The following is a 21,590-nucleotide window of genomic DNA, read 5'->3' on the forward strand; positions in this document are numbered from 1 at the left end:
ACGTGTTGTTTGTGGCCAGTTCAGAGACAGCAGCAGCAATAAAACAGAAAAGGGTTTCCATCCACAATGCTGCAGTTGAAGGTAAAACATAATTATGTTCGCTATATTAAAACTGTATTTTTTATTAAATCTTCCTTGCCAAAGCAACCTTGACTACGCCACTGTTCAACGCGGTTTGACTCATAAATATAGCTTGGGTTTTCTCGAGCTCATAGAAAACATAGCGCGATTTAATTTTAATTAAACTCCGCAATAGAAATTTACATTAAGCTCAAACCACAATGAAGACTTTACGAATGCCTCTCGGGGCTTAGTTACATTATAAAGTTCTGCTGACAAAAACCTTTAAGAAAAAACCTGAAATAAAACCAAAATGTGTGACAGAATACGTAATCGTAGAAAAAAGTATTCAAAACAAGCGGCAGTGTGGGAAAAATGATGGTTCAAAAGAAATGGAAATGAATCAACAATTCATTATTAGAATTAGTATAATAGATTAGATTATCCTTTATGATATTCGCAAAATCATAACAAAGCAAAGCTATTTCGGATAATTTGGCTAACAAATATGTAAATTAAATTAAGCTAGCTAAATGAGTTTTAGTAAAACCAAAATAGAATTAAATTAAATCAAGGCTACACAAAACAATTTATATATTTATAACAAATATTAAAATTAAATAAAGGATATTTCAATAGAAAAATGCAATTTTCGAAATGAATTGATAATTAAAATTTTCTATTGACTTTCCTCTTTTTATTTAATGTTAAACATAACGAAATAGCTTGCAATATTTGAAAAGAAATTTGCTGTCGCTAGTTAAAGCCAAATATTTGAGTAAATTTTGTTGTCGCTAGTTAAGTCCGAATATAGAAGTTAATCACAAATTTAAATATGTTCAGTTTTTTTCTCTTCATTTATGTTTCGTGAAACTCAAAGAAAACCTTTTTCGTCTTTACAATTCCATATTCCACGCAATTGAATCGAACTCGCAATTGGCAGTTCTTTGATAAATTATCGGCAATCAGTGAAATGGAAATTAATCTGAAACGCACCTGACACCTTCACCGATGACCGACGTTGAACTTTTGCCAAAATATCGCAATAATAAATTGCGAATTATTATGCGTAACGCCTTCTTGGCAAAGTAATGAACTGATGAGCTGACGAACTGACCATTAATTATGCCCAGAATATTCGTAAACCAAACAAGACACCACAAAAAAAAGACAACCATCAACAAAAAAACATAAAGAGAAAGAAAGAAAGAAATTCAGACAACGTCGCGACTGCTTAACTAATTTTAAGCAGGGGTTGAATTTAATGTAGGAGGAGGATGAAGGGGAGCTGGACTATGAAGCATAAAGGAGCAGACGTTGTTGTTGTTGTTGTTGTTGGAACGAAATAGAATTAATGGCAGTGCCAACAGGCGAAAGCATAAAGTGACTTTTCCATTGTGTGTGTTTTAGCATTGGCGATGTCGCGTCAAGGAACCTTCAAGTGCCCCCAAACAAGGGCGATGAAGAAGTTGCGGGTTAGAATGGCTTAACCGCAGAGCAAAAGCGCAACAAGAGCTATAAGTGTTGAAACAAGAAAATATGTTAAATATGCCTGAGTTGAAAAGAGAGTAAACTTAAAGATACTCTAGAAAAGAGATCAAGAAATATAAGTGAAATAAATAGTTTATTTAAAAGAAATGCTTAAGTTAAAGCTTTAACTTAACCAAGTTTTACACTTCAATATTAATTTCAATTACTTTGAAAATAAATGTGCCAAACTAATCAATCCTATTTGCACACTTAGAAATGTCCTTTGGCATGCCCAGCAGGGAAGCATGCAAAGCACAAGGTATTTACAAAACATTGACTTTGGGTTCAAATAACAACAACAGATGCTGTTGTCGCTGAACTCTTGAACTTGGCAGCCAACAGAGAGGTTCAATGATTCTTCTTGCGAGTGCAAAAAACACACAAAAACCAAACAAAAACAAAAACAAACAGACAAAAGCATAGAACGTGTCTGGGCAGTGCCCAAAAAGGGTCAACGAATTGAGGGGCACGGTTAGAATGTCTTTAACATTAAATGCATTAAATATTTAAATTCATGCAAATTGCGCATACGTCGCGTGGGCCGTAACCTTACAATGCTAATGCTTATGCAATGCATTTTTTTTATTTCTAGCCGGAATAAAAGTGAAAATGAAAATGACGGAATTGTGTGGCAGCCAGCTACATTATTCAACCAGAAGAGAGCTGACTAAAAAGCTAGTGCATAAATATTTGATTAGCTGCGAGCCAACAGCGAGAAAAATAAAAAAAGTAAAAGACAAGACAATGCCAAATGCCAAATGCTTAATGGCAAAACTCAGGCACAAGACACAACCAACCAGCTAACATATACTCATAGCTCAAGTAGAAAAGTAGATGCCAAGTATTAACGAAAAGAAAAAAAAAAAAACCAAAAAGAAATGTTTGACAGAGCAAAGCGGCAGCTCATTAAAACTTAAAGCCAAGACAATGATAGCAAAACGTTTGAGGTCTCAACTGAGCTCTCAGCTCTTAGCTCAGCTCAGCTTAGCACAGCTTGTGTGCTTAAATATTTATTTATCGATTTTTTTTTTAAACGCTTCCGCTGACAGTTTTGACTGACGTCTGTCACAATTTTGTGAAAACTTAGCCATTTGGTAACCATATCCCATCTATCAGCTAATACCAATATATTTTTTGCCATTGATACATTTGACGCGTGCTGCTGACAAAACTAGCTTTTAACAGTCGCTGCGCTGCTCTCGCGCTGTTAACACTTTAACAGAGTGCTGTTAAATCGTGCTCTGTATACAGCACAAAACTGTTATTCGCTGACCCGTTTGCTTTTGCATAGCCTTTTGTTTTTGTTGCACATTGGTGGCGGCAACGGCGGCGCTTTTGTTGTTGGCATTCTAAGCGTGGTGGCCATGGCCATTGCCAATGCTCAACAGCGTGACATTCAGCGGGGGGTGATATGTGGTACAGTGGTATATCGCTTGCAAGGGCTTGCACGACGTGGACGGAAGAGGGAAATGCGGTCGGTTTCCAAGCAATTAGAGCTAGATTTCTTTTACTAGGCTGGCCTTATTTTTCCCCTCTCTTTCTTTCTTTTTATAAATAAACGGATAAAGCAAACAGCACTATTAAAGTGTAGCAAAAAGTCAACATTAAAACTGACTTGATTACATATGAGAAACTTTACAGTACACACTAGTTTTTAGCGCTGGTCAAACACCTAACACGAATTTAGTTCCTCCCAAGACAATCCCAATCTTCTATTCGATAATTAAATTAGAAGAGCTTTTGGTCTGTGGCATGACTAAGCCAACGTCACGATTTTAAAATGCTTTTGCTTTGGCTATAAATAAAACTAATCTAATGATAATTCGCCTGGCAATAGCAGATAAAACTAATGACTGAAGTTTAAATACATTTTGAGTGCTGGCTTAACACAGTAATAAATGTTATTTAAAATAAACACATTATGCTGCATGAGTCAAGCTTGCAAATTGAAAACCACACTGAGAGTTTGATAAAGAATCTAAAATAGAAAAAAATACTCTAAACGATGTTAGTAAAGTCTCTAGCTTGAGGATTAATCAGAAATACTTTGCGAAGTCATATTTTAAATGCGAATTTAATGGAATCTCTTGTTAAAATCGATGTAACAAAAGACTTAAGCTAACAAAAATTCGTTAAGACTAAGTTTGTAATGGAATTTAATGGAATCTTTTGATCGCAAGCTGTTTGTGAAACTATAAATAAATAATAAATATTATAAATGAGCGAGCAAAAAATCAAATTGTATCTCACAGTGAGAGTTCTGCGCCGCCAGCGCTTTGTGATTATTGGTAACAGCAAAACCAAAAAAACGAAAAACGAAAAACAAAAAAAATAAAACACTAAAAATAATAACAACAGCAGATCCAGCCAAGCTCAACATATTGTGCGACCATCCGCTGAGCCATCGCCATTAATCGCACCATGGAAAGCCCACAAATCAACAGTCAATCAACGCGCTCAGCCCACAAGCTAACAGTCTAACAGACTGTTAAGTTAACAGAATGCGCTCGCTCTCTGTCTCTCTCTCTCGCTGTTAGTGCAAATGCCGGCAGTTAACATTTTATGTGTATCTCTCAGCGCTGCTGCGGTTGTGTTGAATTTTCCAAACTTCAGTTCAGTTCAGTTTCAGACTTCTCATGGTGCTAACCGAATTGGCTGCGCGTTTTTTCACTCGTTGCACTCGTGTTTGACTTGCCGCTTTTTAAACAGAGCTGAGGCAAAACAGAAAACAGAAAGAAAAAAGAAAAACACTTTGTTGTCTCGTGTCGCGTCTACGTTGCGTATGTGTATTTCGCCTGTATTTGTGCTGCTTCTAAAAAGAGTGTAAGTTGTGAGATTGTGTGTGAGTGTTGTGCATTTAACTTCAGCTCAGCTACAACACCGTGCTGCTGCGCCCTCATTGTGCTCTCGTGCAAATGAAAATTTCATTGAGCAGAAAGTAGCCGCAGAAAAGTGGAAAAATCCTAAAACAGCCAAAAGCCAAACAACAACTATAACAACAAGAAAACAAATAGTAATTAAAAATCGCTGCAAGTGAAAGAAACAATCGCAGGCAAAGTAAACATCAATTAAATTTGGAAAATTCATTTGGGAAAAAGCAACGTAAATAATTGCCCATACTAAATATTGTTATTAATTCGAATATATAATGTTCTCTCGATGTCTGCACTTTCTTGATGGCTTCTGGAACCGGAAAATATCTCAATAGCTACGAGTTATGTTCTTTTTTTGTTGTATCTTGTTGGCCAGTCAGTCGAGTCCGATGCAAGTGGAGTCGACAGACAGCATCATCAGCCGGTCAAGCGTTCCGGCCAGACCTGACCAAGCCAGGCCTAGGCCTAGGCCTAAGCGTGCTGGTGCTCGTCCCCAGCCACCAGACATTGCGGCACAGCAGAAGCTGCCACAAGCTGTTGGTGCTGTTGGTGCTGTGTGTGCGTGTCGAGCTGTGGAATTTTATGCAGTGGCTGGCTCGTTTATTTCTCCCCAGTCCCAAAAGCTTCTACATATTTACAACTTCATATATGAAACCTCTTTTTTTTTCGTTGTTGTTGTCGTATGTTATTGGCTGGGAGGGTGGTCTTCTCTATATCTCCCCCTTTTCCTCTCTCTCTTGCCGTCTTTCTCTGTCTCTCGCATGCCGTACGCATGCAGCCAAACGTAACGAAAACGCAACTGCGCTTCACGCTTCAGGCCCAGTCGGACGTGGACTCGATCTCGGACTCAGCGTCAGACAAACTCGCTGGCTTGCAGTGGCAATTTTCAGTTCCAGTCGCAGTCGTTGCCTTTGGGGAGAATACTTATGGTGAGAGCGATAGAGAGAGAGAGAGGGAGGAGAGGAAGTTAGTCGCCTGCAGCATTAGATGAGCAACAAATCAAACACTTTGCTTAAATAGCGTTGCTAGTTTGTTGTGGTCTACAGCAGAATCGAGTTATACGAGCATGCACATTTGATTTTAGAGTCGAAGCATTTTTACACAAGCAATAAAGTTGGTAATTAAAATAAACTAAAGGAAAATGTAAGCTCAAGAAATGTTTTTTAATGAAATGTCTTTATTTATTTTTCGTTTAGGGAATAAAAAAAAGTTAATGAACACATTTTGAAAGCAAAAATTTCGCAAATCGATCGATTATTATTATAATAAAGTTTATTAAATAGCTTAGACTACGAGTATATAAGATTCTAAAAACCAAATGTTGATATTGCCATTTTATGATAATTTTAAACATATTCTTACAAGAAATTTATATAAATAATTATTTATTTGAATTTCTTTTAATATGTTTTGACTTTTATTAAAAAAAACAAATATATTTCTTTTATTCGACATCTCTTTTTTTTAGACAAAAAGTTCATTACTTTGAATTCAAATGACATATTTTATTTGCAACTTTTTTATATATTTTCTTAAATATGTTTCAATGGAGTTCCATAATTTAATTACAGAGTTTTCATTCCAAAGCTATGAATACAATATCGCTGCATTTCCAAAGTTTTTCTAAGCGAAACAAAATATCTAATTTTTTAAAAGTTTGTAGAGCAACTTTATCTATTGTTTACAATGACATTTGAGTCAAGTAAATGGCAATGTTACCAACAATTTGCAAGTACATTTTGTTTAGCAAATAACTGCAAAGTTTAGGCAAGTTGAAAAAAGTTAGAAAAATGCTAGTTAGACATTTGTTGAAAAAAAAATGTTCAACTTTCTTTAGAGTTCTGGAGAGCTAGAGAAAAAATTGCGATGGTGTCGGAAGGAGATGTAGATGTTGTTAAGCAGACAAGTTTAACTGTCGAGTGGATTGTGTTACAGGCATAATTCAATTTAATTGACTTTTTATCAATCGCAGACTCACTTTTTTTCTGCTACTATGTAGAAGAATTTACTGGTTAGTCGCCAGTTTAATTGATGTTTCTTTTTATCTCTCTCGCTGTCCGTCTCTTTTGTGTTGCGTTGCATTGTGGGCTTCTGTGCTGATTTTTAAGTGTGTCGTTGGCGAGTTTTATGTTGTGTCTGGACTGCATTTTGTAACCTGGTTTTATTGCTTCCATAACATTTGCTTTGCCACCGCATCGGTGAGAGAGTGTGTGTGTCTAATCACACCGTTTGCAATAAGAAAACAAAGACAGAAAAAATAAAGATACGATGCACAAGATACAACATTAAGTATTGGACACACGAGTTTGATTCTGACATGTTTACATATTTTCTTCTTGTTGCTGTTGCTCTGTTGCTCTTGTTGTTGCGTCGTCTACTTTGTCTGCTTCTTAATCGATAGCATACAGGGTGCTTGCCACATGTACAACGTCGACATTACACATGAAGCCAAGGTAAAATACAACACGTTGTATTGTTCGATGATTCGATGACTCGTCGCCTCGTCGCCACGTCGCGTCGTCGCGTCGTTGGCCTGACCTCACATCCCAACATCCCCACAGCCCCAGACTCCAAGCTCCGTAAGCTGCCCCAAAGTGTTCCTCTGTTACCATTGTTGTGAAACAACGAACGCTCGAAGTGTATTTAAAAATCGATTGAGAGATACGCTGCGTCTAGTATTTAGGTTTGCTTTGTTGATTATTTCTTTACTTTTGCAGTTTATTTTTATTTATTTTTTTAGAGATTTAAAGATTAGCTTTTCTGTAGTTGTAGAAGAATGAAATCGCGACCTTCGAATTGATTCGAAACAAACATTAATTATGACGCTTCAACAAAAAATGGTTGAACGCTAAATGGCAATAAATTAATTTGAAATTAAACAATAGTTTCGCAGGCAAACGCAAACATCCTCAGGCCAACAACGGGCAACAAATTAAGAAATCTCTGACAGAGTTCACAAAATGTGAGCATGTTCCATGTTTCCCGATTTCGTCAAAAAGATTAATAAGCAGCTGCGCGACGTGTTTGGCATATTGTTAGGCCCAACACAAGAAGCAAGAAGCACAACAGAAATAAATGCTCTTTCTTGGCCTGCTATCTTTTGGTTAACGGAAATGTAAGACACGGCGGCAAACTCGTTAAGATTGAAACACAAACAACACACAGACACAGTCTATATAATCTCTGAGACAATGAGAAAAGCAAATACCGCACCGAATGTGTAGCAAATAGAAGGGCAACAACAACAACATCAGCAGCAAAATAGAAAAATAAGAAAAATAAATAATAAAAATAAAAATCATTTCGTTTCGCTTATAATTAGAAACGTTGCAAGACATACAAATGAGAAGGGGATCATTTATCTGCTGTGGTCAGTGTTTCATTTTTTGGGGAACGTTCATTGAGATCGCATTATGCATAGCATTTATATAACTTCAAGTTTTATTTGATTACTTCAATGATTTATTCAACATTTGCTATGCTACAATCGTTTCATTCACACATCTTTATGTTGATTTGTTGCTTTACTTTCATTCAATCGAATTGAGCGAACTACTGAATAAAAAAATCGTTTCAATTTAAAATTGGATTTCTGAGAAATATTCAACAATTTATAGTTCTCTAATGTATGATTAAATAATCATATTTAAGTTTAAAAATAGAAAAAGCTAAATGCGCTTAAATAATAATGAGCAATGCCATTAAATATCTTTGAATGAAAACTATTTACCTTAATATATTCTAGCATTTAATTTCTCGTATATATATTTAACATAAATAAATGTCGAAAAATTCTTTCTCTTAAGCATTTAAGTGGTAAGCAAATCGAACAAATGTTTGCATATTGCCAAAGTATCAAACACAAAATTTATTCGCAATGTTTGGCAAATAAAACAGTATGTAAATAAATAGCAAGGAATTTCAGCTGATAAATATCCTCAGGGAGTATCAGGAATTTCATGCTTATCAACAATAAAATTATTTAAAAGCCACAAGCAACAATATCAAGTGGTGCACAACTACACAGCGACGATGTAATCAGAGACAGTTGTGCAGACAGTTGGATTGTTTCATTGAACTCTAACCTAGTGCGAGCGCCAGCCTGACGACGGAGCGTATGCGTAATGTGATACTGTGGTCATAAAATAACATTTATAGAGCAGCGTGCAGAATTTGACATATGGACTCATTGATAGTGAGTCCATGCGGCATTCAATCAATATTTGCAGCTCATTGCATCTTTTGTTGCTAATCGACTCGGTCGAAAACACTCACGAGTGTGTGCATTGAATGCCCCGACGCCTTTATGGCCTCCAATCGTTGCCAGGCGAACGACACAATTGCCGTTATACATACACATATATACATATGTATATATAGCGAGTGTGCTTGTGTATTTGTTTGTATAAAAGTGTGAAACTTGCCGCATTAATAAATAAATAAACAGCTCAAGCAGAGCAAAGCAGAGCTTTGACGTCCCGCTGCGTGCATTTTGCGTGATTCTCGTGATTTGCTGGTCACAACTTATGATGAACAGCCGTCGTCTCTCCCACACTGCTCCCCGTTGTAGCACCCCCTCCCCTCCTCACTCTGGTCGCTGCTCCACCCACCAGCTAAGTTCAATGCGAGACCCGCACAATTTCTATTGCATTATTTATCACAAGCGCTTTTATTTATAGACATCGTTCATATCGTATACATATTGGAATATCCTGTAAATGCAAAAGAATACTCAAATGGGGTAGATTCAAAATATTTATTAGTTGAAGTTTGTGAAGAAATTACAGATATATGATTACATTTACAACGACAATTTTAATTAGTTGGAAAATGCTAGGGAATGTCTATTAAAAGTATATCTCATTTTTCTTTACCGAAATGAGTTGCAATCAATACGTTAATTTAGCTTCATTTAATTTATTATTATTATACTCAACAGTTCATTTCCTTTATGATTTCTAATATTTATTATCGATGATAAATTGTTGTATATTTATTAGATAGATTATAGCTCCAATTCTTAAACACTCGCTTTCCTTGCTGCCTGCTGAGTATCTGAAGCGTCGACCTCAGTTGGCCTCAAAAGCACTCATGCTTGTTTTCCTTTTGATTGCCTTTCGACTGGCGTTCAATGCATTCATCTATGTACAACACGTTGTGCTCCTATCGCCTTCAATTTTGATAGACCTACAGACCTCCAAACCTCCCTCTCCCATCCCCATTCCTATGCCCATCATTGCCCTATTCTTCTCCCCATTTCCATTGTATGACTTTGACTTTGAATTGTGAGTGCGTGTAGTTTGTTTGGGTTGCTCAGAGTGTTCTGTGTTTATATTATCGATTGGCTTCCAGCTCAAGAACTTTGACTTTGATAAAACACTGCTGCTGCACAATGCCCGATAAGCTGTGTAAATAGTGCATTCTATCAGCGTTCTCTGATCGTTTATTATCAGGAAATGAATTGTTTGTCTTCCTTAGATAAGCTTGAAGTAATATTTGTTTGTTCTGCCAGCTTTGATCATGCTATTTTTTTCAATTTTATCACGAAAAGGAAATGATAGCTGAAGGTTTTAGTTCGTCATAAAAACTGAACTTCAAAAAAATAAAAAGAAATCTTTCTTTCTTTATTTCAACAATGCTAAATCTAAAAATAAAGATCATGATCATCATAAATTACAACTCTTTCGCTTAGCAATTTATTTTGAATCTTTTCATTACTTTCTTTTCATAGTAGTTGCCAAGTGCTTTTGCAGGGCACTCGAGTGTCGTGTACACCCGCCTTTGATTTTAATTATTTCCTGTCGTCGCGTCATTTGTTTGAGGTGCCAACAAATTATTTTCTCATACTTGAAGTTGACAGTCTCGCAGAAATGTCGGCCAATCCATAGCTCAATGACAAAATCCGTCTATTTATAAACCCACCAACCACTCTCGACATCTCGATGCCATCTCGTTTAAGTATACCGGGAACTCTCATTCACCTCTCCTCCACCTCTAACTAATATATGTTATAGCGATGTTTGTTTTCATGCCTCATGACGCAATCTGCTGCGGCCGTAAAACAACAACACGAAAAATATATTGCGAAAACAATAAATTAAGCAACAAATACGAAAAATTGTCTGGAAAAACAATTTGTTGACGGTGTTCTTTAGTTTTCCCAACAACATCGCAGCGGAAAAACTTTTTCGGCTTAACCAAATTATACACACATTATATAAGTTTGGCATGACACTTCATTTTGGCCATTGGCCATTTGAATATGACTCCATTTGTTCTTGCCAAACAAGGCACGAGTGTTTGGGGCTCTCCTCTCTCATCTCTTCTTCGGGGGGAGGTCAACAAACTCAACGAACAGGGCTTTTTGTGACAACACTGCCAACCACTTGAGTTGGCCTGTCTGCCTATTGGCCTGGCTACTTGACACCACACACAGATCGTGTATCTCGTAGGTGTTTTCACTTGTAATTATTTACCCATAAGTCTCTTTTGTGTACGACGTAACCTCATTTAACTTTAGTTTTTTTCTTTTTTTTGCTTTTTACATTTTTTATTTTAATGTGCGCAGCAAATTATTGAAGCCAAGTAGAAGGGAGGGGGTCCGAAAAGAACGCCGCGAAATGAATAAACAATAAGGTAAATTAACTTTTGAATAACACACAAAAATTGGCATTTACAATGTTGCCCAAGAATAAGAAACGAAAAAAAGCAAGAACCCATTCGAAATCCCAGAACCCAAAGGCAACTCACACTGAGTCATGTCTGAGTTGGCGAGATTGCGAAATGTCTGATTGAAGACTTTTACTTACGAGTATTGTTATTCGTATTGTTGTGCGTCTAAAAAAGCTTGAAGTACTATATTGAATTTCTGCTGATTGTGGAAATGTGTTTTTTCTATAGAATTGTTGCGTTTTTCTTTTGGAGGGATTTTTAATTAAATTTATTATGGCGCAAGTTGTGTTATTTTAACTCTCGACGTGTGGGTTGAAAGATGCCGGAAATGCGGGCATGAGTAACATAAGTTGAAACTGAGACTAACTGTAAAGAATGAAAATAACCGACAAAGCAAAAAAAAGTCACCAAAATGGGTCAGAGAATTAATCATTAATTCAGCTGTCAATAGGGGGTTGCTTACAGTCTTTTTTTTGCTTTTGTTTTAGCTCATGTATCCGCTAATTGTATTGTTGTTAAAAAGCACTCAACATTTAATTTATATTATTCGATTTTCATTTGAAATTTCAACTTTGTAAAGCATTTATTTATATTTTGGGTTGCAAGGATAATTATTAATGTTTTTAACAAAGTTAATTAAAACATTTATTTGCCACAAAAAGTTATTTATATAATTTATTATTACCACAAAACTCGTTCTATATTTTTATTTTCAACCTCCAGGGTATCAAAACGCAAACCACATTTTAAAAATAAGATTGCGCAAAAAATTAAAAGCCATTTAAAAATTATTATTAAATTAGCTCATTAATGGCAAGTTTGTATTTCATATGCGAGAGTTTGGCAATCATTATTGAATTGTAGTATCGGAGAGTTCGAAAAGTGCGTTGACATCGACTGCGTGGAATAAAAAGAATTCATCTATTTATTATCGTCTGATGCTGATGTTGATTAATAGATTGAGTTGTCTGTTTGTGCTGTGATTGTGATTTGTGTGTCTGCTGATTAATTTAAATATATTCAAGTTTAATTTGCGAAAATGCCTCGAAATTAGCATGACATTTAAGATAGGTTCTAGATAGGTTATAGCATGCGCGTCAATCAATCAATCAATCCCCCTGATTGGGGAGGTGTGAGAGAACGAGCAAAGAGGAAAGAAAAGAAATCAATTGGCATTGAAAATGTTCAATATGCCAATTTGCGTTGTTCGAACAACTATTATTATTATTGAAATTTATGAATATATATACATATATATATATATATGGAAATTTTTCTAGAGTCTGGGATCGTGACAGCTGCAGGTTATCAGCTGATTGCTTGTACATTTCCATTTAGCCGATTTATTGTTTATGCAATGAGACAGCTGCCGGTTAATTCAAATACTTATAACACAATTTATTGTAATACTATGTATGGGGCTGTTTTTTGTTTCGTCTGCCTGATAAGTCGACGTCGTCTATAAGCTGTATTAATAGATCCAAGGGCTTACTTAAGGTCAATGCGAGGAGTAGTTCCCATGTTCCCAAGTTGCTAGTGAAAACTCGCCAGGCCTATAAATTTCACAGATATTCATTTGTTTGTTTGTTTGCCGCCGCCAATCATAAACATTTGCATATGCGTATACAAAGCCAGATATTTGTATGTGGGCCCCACATTTAAGACGGTTTTTTTCTATTTTAGCATAGCCGCGTCACATTTCACTTTTCTCTCCCGAAATAAAAACCAAACAAAAGACTAGACAACAGATAATATCCCCCTTGTGGAAACTCAAAACGCAGCTCTATGAATGAATTTGGAATTTCAAAATCGCTTTGAGTTCCTCGTTCGCTTGCACTCAGCTTCACTCTCTCTCTTTCTCTCTGTTTCCCTCTCTATCTGTTTGCGTCTTACGCATTTCCCCTCTTGCTTGTTGCTTTTACCGGTCATAAGCTGTAACTGGTTTTAGCGCATTTCGATTCGTTTCAATATGGGTTAATGCCACGCTCAGTTTGGCTTTGTGCTCCATTGCCTTTTTGACTTAATGAACTCATTTTGAATGCCTTATCATATTTATTCGTCTTCACCTCTCCGCGATACGTATCTTTATGGCCATCTTTCTCTCTCACTCTCGCTCTCTCTCTCTCTACTTCTCTCTCTGCGATTTGCATTTCTTTTGTAGACATTATTTGATTTTGTTTATGTAAATCTATGCTCGGGTTTTTTTCCGCAGCAGTAAAAAAAAAAATCAAAACCTCTTTGGTTTAGATTTGTGTTCTATCTTTTGGCTGCGGTTCGATTTCAATCAAACATAGAACTCAAACCGCAGTCATTAGCCCAATTTGACGAAGTTCTGTTCTGCAAATAAAAAATTTATGTACATAACATAGTATAACCCATTAAATAACACGAAATGTTTGGAAATAATGATGAGCAGCATTCGTCGCATGCCCCAAAACAATTTTGGCAGACATTCAAAAAAACACTTCTTACACGAGAGCAACAAAGGCGTAGAGAATTTAGAGAAAAACGCTATCCGTGAGATAAATCACACAAATTGCTAAATCAAAAAATTCGACTCCTATTTTTATTGCTCTTGGCTCTGTTGCTGTAAAAGTGTGCTACTTATATTGCCGTAAAGCAAAGTATATTAGCAATGTAAAAAAAAAAAACAGGCCGAGAAGTTATTTATAGACCTATCTTTAGCATAAACTGTAAAGAATGCGACAGTCAGAGTTAATTTTGGATTAGGAATGTTTGCATAGTCATTTTTATTACGTATACGTAAAGAATAAAAGAGAATAATCAATTTGCATTTAAAATATATATCAACTTCATTAGGTATTGGAAAAAAAGAGAATTAAAAGCGAATTAGTTTGATCTGGCAATCAAAACGGCTAAACAATTTCTATTCCAAATTAAATATTAGAATATTTTAGACTATTTTATTGCACTTTCTGTATGAACAAAGCTTCTCTAGCTGCATCACTTAAATAATCAAAATGTTAGTATATTTTTATACCGAATATCTGTACGTAATGTTTTCTCAAGAAAAAGAAGAAAGCAAGTTACACTCTTAATGATAGCACATTAAAGCACGCATAAGTTTTGCATTTAACAGGTATATCAAATGAGAGAGTGTAAACTCGATATAATAGTAGTTGTTGTTCCTTTAACATATTTTCAAGTTAAACATTCTGTTGCCCGCCTCGCAGTCTTTAATGAACTCTAGTTTTTTATACCCGCTACCCATAGAGTAGAAGGGTATTATAACTTTGTGCCGGCAGGAAATGTATGTAACAGGTAGAAGGAGGCATCTCCGACCCTATAAAGTATATATATTCTTGATCAGCGTCAACAGCCGAGACGATATAGCCATGTCCGTCTGTCCGTCTGTCCGTATGAACACCTAGATCTCAGAGACTATACGAGATAGAGCTATAATTTTTTTTCGACAGCATTTGTTATGTTTGCACGCAGATCAAGTTTGTTTCAAATTTTTGCCACGCCCACTTCCGCCCCTGCAAATCAAAAAAATCGAATAACAAGCTAGAGTTACGAATTTTGGTATATACAGTAATAACTATAGTAGTTATGATCCCTGAAAATTTGGTTGCGATCAGACAAAAATTGTGGAAGCTATTAAAGAAATACTTTTGTATGGGCAAAAACGCCTACTTACTATGGGTCTGAGTGACTTTGGCCGACAATCTGGTATATCGTGCCGTCTATGGTATATTTGAATGCGGTACTATATCGATATACCACATATACCATTTGGTATATTTTAGTATTTTTGCAGTATGTTTGGTATATTTTGAGAATAATACCGCAAAATATATTGCTTTTATTCAAAATGGGTAGCGGGTATATCACAGTCGAGTACACTCGACTAAAGCTTTCTTACTTGTTTTTATTTGCGAGACAAGCATCCATAAATGCATAAAGCTATTAATATGGGCCGTAATTAAGCGTCGCTCGTAATTTCCTTGAAATTAGCATAGTATTTTTGCTGTAAGCCTTACACACTCGAATAAATCTTGAAACTAGGCGCCTGACCAAAACCACAAAAACTGTCCAAATCAAAAGTCGTAAAAGGTCTTAATGGCAATTGCGCCACTTCTCGACGGCATGTGATTTGCATGTCTTCCCTATATGGACAACGCACAGCGGGGGACAGAAGAGCGGACAAAAGAGATCAGAGACCGAACATAAAATGAAGCCTGACGCACTTCAGGGCGCCCTCTATCGTTCAGATATGGTGATGCTTAAAAATCAATTAGATGGAAGCTGTCGTTACCGATTTGTATTCTTCTTCTTACTGCGGGCTCTGCTCTTTATTTTCCACTTTTTTTTTTAACGAGTAAATATGATGGCTCATCAAATTTGCGTTTTGTTAATTGGCTCGTGTTTGGTTTGCCTTTTATGCCTTTTGTGTGCGAGAGTGTCTTTTTGTCAGAGTTACTCAAAATTTGATTAGTCTAAACTGATTGCATATAAAAGGCTTCTCATACCCATAACAGACCCAAGAGAGAGAGCATTATAATTAACTGGCAAAATGTGTAACATTAGAGTTAACATTAGCCAAAATTTATTGGGGTCTGATGACAACAATTAAGAGCTTTTGTTGACTTACTTTTTTTGGTTGAAATATACAAAGAGATTATTAGTCAGCAGAGTTTGAGATTTATTTTTAAATCATTTAGCAAATGCGACTTAATATAAATGTATTTTTAAATCATTTAGCAAATACGAATTAACATAAATACAAATTATTATCTAGTTGTTAATAATTTGCAATGAAAATAAAGTGTATTTCTAAGTCTAGCACACTTATCGCTTTTCAAAGTGTTTCGATTTTTTATATATTGTTTATGATTGTTCATTAAGGTATTCAATTGATACGTTTTAAGGTGTGCGACTGACTAAACTTTTATACATCCGATAAGTTTTGGGAAAAAACAACAGCTGTTGTTGCTACAATTTTTGATCTAGATAAAAGAAAAAATGAAAAAACAATGGAATGATATATGAGTTGTTCATTGAATATTTGATATGATATATGAGAATGTTTGCCATATAAATTATGCTTATGATTTGCACACAAAAAAAAACCCATTTTTTTTTTGCTATTTTCACTTCCTCATAATATATTTAAAGAACTCACAAAATTTGGAAGTACCTTAACCCAAATTTGACTGTGCCAATGACATTTACTCTCTCACTTAATTGACATTTTGACAGGCAAAAATAAAATATATAGGCATTGTATATTTATACAATATTTTAGATCAATTTTTGCTGTGACATTTGCCAACAGCTTTGACCCCAATAACAAAAACAACCGAATTGGGAACATATGTCTCTACCCTCGTAATAAAACAAAAACCGAGAGGGAAAATAAAAGTTATCAAGCGCTAAAAATGTCAATGGCAACACACACACAGATACAGAGGGAACGTCACGAACCTGGCACCGACACCCGATGTTATAGAAAGGGAGTCGATTTTTGTGTGTTTGAAGCCCACGCACAAATTCCCCAAACTCAAACTCCAAAGAGCCAATCCCCAATTCGATTTTCCTTTCATGGGCAAAAGTTGTGTACAAAAAACAAACGAAAACACACAAAATTGCAAACGGTCAAAAAATAGTTACGCTTGCAATCGAATTTTTGGTTTTCATTTTTGAATTTTTCATTTTCATTTTTGTGGGGCATGTGGCAAGCGAAACATTTTTAGCTGTTGCGCCAAAGTTTCCGCATCTAAAAAAAAAAAAAAAATAAATAAAAAAACTGTTCCAGCCATTAACTAAAAATAACAATGGTGTTGAGTTTAGCTGAGTTATGTGTTCACTTCATAATATTTCTATCGCGTTCACACGATTCAATTGGGGCTCGTTGTGTGTGTGGTGAAATCTGATACCAGATTTACTTAAGAGTCATAAGCAATTACGAAACTGACGTTTAGCTTGTCACTCTCAAGAGAATCAAAAAAAGAGAGCAGAGAAAAGAACGTAATATGAGACACTTGAAAGCGACCAAAAACATGCGCTTTGCCTTTTGTCTTTCTACCTCATTCATTTCTCAGTTTTGTTTAATGCCGGAAATTGCCTGACATCGGGGCCTAATTGTCCAGATCCGCTGGCCTAGTGGTAAATACTACGCTTAACTGATAGACCGCTGACATGATATGTTATGGGTTGGCTTCTTCCATAAAGTATTTATGCACGAAATGGCTCATAATCGTGGGAGAGCACTTTGCATAGGAAAAAGTTATCTGAGGAATTTTTCAATGCACTTTTTCTCAAAGTGAAAAAAGAGGCAGTTGAACCGTTGACTTCGTTTGCCATTAGATTACGAGGTAAGCGAGGTACGAAGTAGTTGGCATGCGGCAGAGGTAACTTCTTTTGTTATTACTCTGGTTGCCACAGCTAACGTTGTGGCAACAAGATAAACTTTGCATAAATATAATGTTGAAATGGCCGCAAACAATAACAATAACATGCAACACGTTGCATGCACAACAATTGCCAAGTAACTTACATACTATGAAAAATTGTAACAACATTGTAACTGTCGACAGACGCCGCACTTTTCCCACTACTCCCCGACTACCCCCTTTTGTGGTACCCAATTTGAGCGATGTGCAACGTTGCGGAAACTTCCGGGATGGGGGCACAAACTATATATATGTATATATGTACATATTTTTCACATGTCTTGTGCCTTCGCGAGTTTACCTTTTGGGCCAACAACTTTGATTTGATTCAATTTAGCCCGTGCTACTCTCGTTACCTGCTGTTGGCTAATTCGTTGTGAAAGGAAATTTGTGACTAGCCTCAACTTGTAGATAGAACCATCCAGAGAATCCATTACTCCACCTGCTCCACGATTGTGCTACAGCCAATTTGTATTGTAAATTGCATTTCAAATGCACCACGAATCAATTAACTTCAGCTGACCAATTTCCTCCTTCATTGCATGTCGAATCAAAAATTAAAATTGACATTTACCCAAAATATACGATAGAATTATTTAACAGATGCAGACACAGACTAGTCTATACCCTAAGATATACAATTTTTGATGGGGTTACTTCAAATTATTATTACTTGCAAAAATTATATTGCCTTACTTTCAATATTAACTTGAAAATAATATACAAAATCAGACAACTTACTTTACAAACCAACTGATGTCATGTTGTATATTAGCTTGCAAATATGGATCTTTATAATAATAGAATAAAATAGAATAAAGAAAATTTAATAGAAAATATACTCGTTTAATTTAATTATCATGTTCTTACATATTCTTCTAAATGTGCAGTATAATGCACATAATATTTATTTGTTTTTTATATTCAGCAAATCCGGAATAAAAATATTAAATGACCTTAATAAAAGAAGATTATTTGACCATAATAATGAAATAATAATAAAGTAATAAAAGAGCAATTTCAGAGAAATGTGTCCACAAACAAAAGAAAAAAGATGTGCAAATATTTTTGTGATTTTCACAAGAACAATTACATTTTGCTAAATAAGATGTGAAGGCCACTACCACAGAGTAAATATTAGTGCAATATTTAAACATTAGCTCAATGATTCAGTTAATACAATTAAGCCCCGGTAAATAATTTATGCGCTTTGCCAGAAACTCAAACTAAATCACTTAAGTGCCTTTCTTGAAAAAGCAAAAACATCAACAATTGTGCCACAAATATTTATTTCCTCTCAATTTTCACACGTTGGAAAGTACTTTGAATTTTCAGGGAATTAGCAAATCTGCTTAGTCTCTTGAAATGAAAATATTTATGAAATTATTAATATTTAATGGCTACGAAGAATTTGATTTGCTCAAAAAGGTGTAAATTATAAATTACTTGCTGCTGCACTGCGACTTTGTGTGGTTATTAAATTTTAAAACCAATTTCATTAGGCTAATGAACTTTTATGACCGCATGTATATATGCATATACGACTAGAATACCCTGTAAATTGCACATTATAAATTTAAATAGAGCAGCAGTTGATTAGCTTGTAGCTCGTTTATCTTCATCAATAATAGAATTTTGTTTGTTGTCGCAGAGTGTTTCTGATTAGTTGACGAACTTGTTCAAGATTCCAAATGTGTTCAAGTGTGTTTGTGTGTGTGTGTGTGTGGTGGCTGTGTGTGTGCGTGAATGTGTGTGTGTTTGTTTGTGGTGAATGTCCCCTCGTAAAATGTGAAATGTGTCGTGTGGCGTAAAAGCGAGAAACGAATCAGAGGCGCATTCGTTATATGCATTACACATTAATTTAATTAACTGTGAAACGTGAACTGAGCCCTGTTGATGGGTCCTCTGAGAGAGAGAGAGGGGTCAAGAGTGGGAAGCGGGGGGTCATGTGAGCAATTATTCCCTTTTTGCCGCTTTCATGACAAATCTTGTGCATAGATAAAACGTGAATCAGAGCCAAAGACTTTATGGCCCAGAAGCAGAAGTCGAAAGCAGAGGATCTTAGCTCTCCCTCTCTCTCTTTCTCTCACCAGTTCCTGCTCTCCTGCTCTTTTAATGTAGCCAACTTCGCTGGCTGTTGTGTGAGTCATTTTGCCTCTGGGCCAAATGGGCATAAATAACTGGAATTCAAAGTGGTCCGAAACATTGCAACTTGATGACGCATGAGGAAAGCTGCCTGAATTCACCAGAGTTCCCTACTTTCCCATCGCTTTTGATTACATAATATTACACACATTCAATTCAATTACAATATATAGTAAAAGAGCCTGCCATTTTGTATTTTGTTAAACCAATTTAGTGTCTGCTTTCAATTACAGTAACGCCAATTAATCGTTGGCCACCGCCATCGGACTCTGTTGCAAGTTCAATAAACGCAACTCGCCTTAATTAATAATAAACAACACAGCAGCAACAGCAACAGCAAAAGCAAACAGCAAACAAAATGCAGTGCGGCCTGGAGCAAATGAATGATTGTGAACGCTCACCAAATCGAACAAATCTGCGCGTCAATTTCAATGAGAAGGGCGCGGAGGTGAAGGAGCGCAGAGAGAAGTTCCTCACAGCCAAATATGGTTCACATCAGATGAGCTTGATCAGGAAGCGACTGGCTGTCGAGATGTGGCTATACGATGAGCTGCAGAAGCTCTTTGATCCACCGGTAAGTCAATTGAAACTGAACTGAACTGAACTTCACTCTTCAACTCTTGTGATATCTTTATTTCTTTTCCGTTTTTTGTGGCAGAGCGAGGCCATCGATGTGGATATTGATGAGATTCTCGATATGGACACAGATGACATAAGAAGATCTCATCTTATTGTAAGTTAATAAACCATATTATTTATCTCCATCTCTTTAATACCAATTATCTTATTATCTTTCAGAGATTACTGTCAGTGTGCAAACGCCCGCAATCGGACATATCGAAATTTATTAGTGATCTTTTGGATCGGGCAAAAACGCTGTAAATCGCTTGATTCACACACACACACACAAAAACACAACAAAAATCATTAAAGATAAACATAAACAAATATTTACATACATATACTTACATTAAAAAAATATGCAAGCGAAATACAATTAATTTTAAGTTTAGCTGCTTTAAGATCCACATGAGAACAAAGAATAAAATTTATAGAATTTATAATTTTTTTTATCATTCATAGTTATGTTTTTCCATTTCCTTTTTCCTAATTTCAAAGTGTAGTCTTAATTTAATTAACACCGACAAAAACAAAAAAATGCATCGTTTAGCCATAAGAAAATTTAAATCATAACTTCATCAATTTTGTGATGATATTTCATAATAAAATGAAAAAACAGAAAAATATATATCTTTATAAATGGCCTGAAAATGAAATGAAACTGTTTAGCTATAAAACAAAAGCGTGTGTAGTTAAAACAAATGATGATAAGAAACATGAATAAACAAACAAAACACTCTGGTTGTTGCATAGTACGTGTGCTTAATTGTATTTATTTAAATGAAATCATTATCAAATTACTTTTTATATAAGTTATAAAACAAAACTCATTACTTATTCTCATCATTGTGCTTAAGTATTGTAGCTGCACTCTATCGATGATTTGAATAAAAGAAAAACAAATTACTTGTGTAAAACATACAATTTAATGGAAATGTTTGTGTAAAGTTTATTGATCACGAGAACAAAGAAGAAAGCTCAGGTTCACTGCCAAAACGTGGAGTAAGAATGACGCGAATGAAACCGTTTATAACTTAAACAAAACTAATACAAAACTGGAATAAAATGATTGTGCAAGAAAGTAAAAAAAAATACATGTAAACCGGGCAATAAAAAGAGTATATAATTCATAGTTTTAGTTTCTATTTTCTAATTTAGGAAAGGAACTTTCCATAGAGATTCCAACAGAGCCGACAGTTGCAATATTACAGTACACACTCTCACACAATTTTATTGAATGCACAAGATAATTTCGCAAGGATATGATATAAAC

General features: G+C 35.5%; 1 protein-coding gene across 2 annotated transcripts; it reads left to right on the top strand.

Annotated features, from left to right (window-relative positions):
• Positions 1 to 4,199: 4,199 nt before the first annotated feature.
• LOC127565134 (protein phosphatase 1 regulatory subunit 14B) lies at positions 4,200 to 21,449 on the top strand. 2 transcript variants are annotated; one of them, XM_052002366.1, is made up of 4 exons: positions 4,200 to 4,413; positions 19,911 to 20,270; positions 20,355 to 20,429; positions 20,495 to 21,449. In XM_052002366.1, the coding sequence occupies exons 2-4, from the start codon at positions 20,055 to 20,057 to the stop codon at positions 20,576 to 20,578; spliced, it is 375 nt and encodes a 124-aa protein (XP_051858326.1). In that variant the 5' UTR covers positions 4,200 to 4,413; positions 19,911 to 20,054; the 3' UTR covers positions 20,579 to 21,449. The 2 variants fall into 2 exon arrangements, with proteins under 2 accessions (XP_051858326.1, XP_051858325.1); XM_052002365.1 differs by having other exon boundaries at positions 19,930 to 20,270.
• Positions 21,450 to 21,590: the final 141 nt, after the last annotated feature.

Source organism: Drosophila albomicans, chromosome 2L, assembly GCF_009650485.2.
Source record: "Drosophila albomicans strain 15112-1751.03 chromosome 2L, ASM965048v2, whole genome shotgun sequence".
NCBI classification, from domain to species: Eukaryota; Metazoa; Arthropoda; class Insecta; order Diptera; family Drosophilidae; genus Drosophila; species Drosophila albomicans.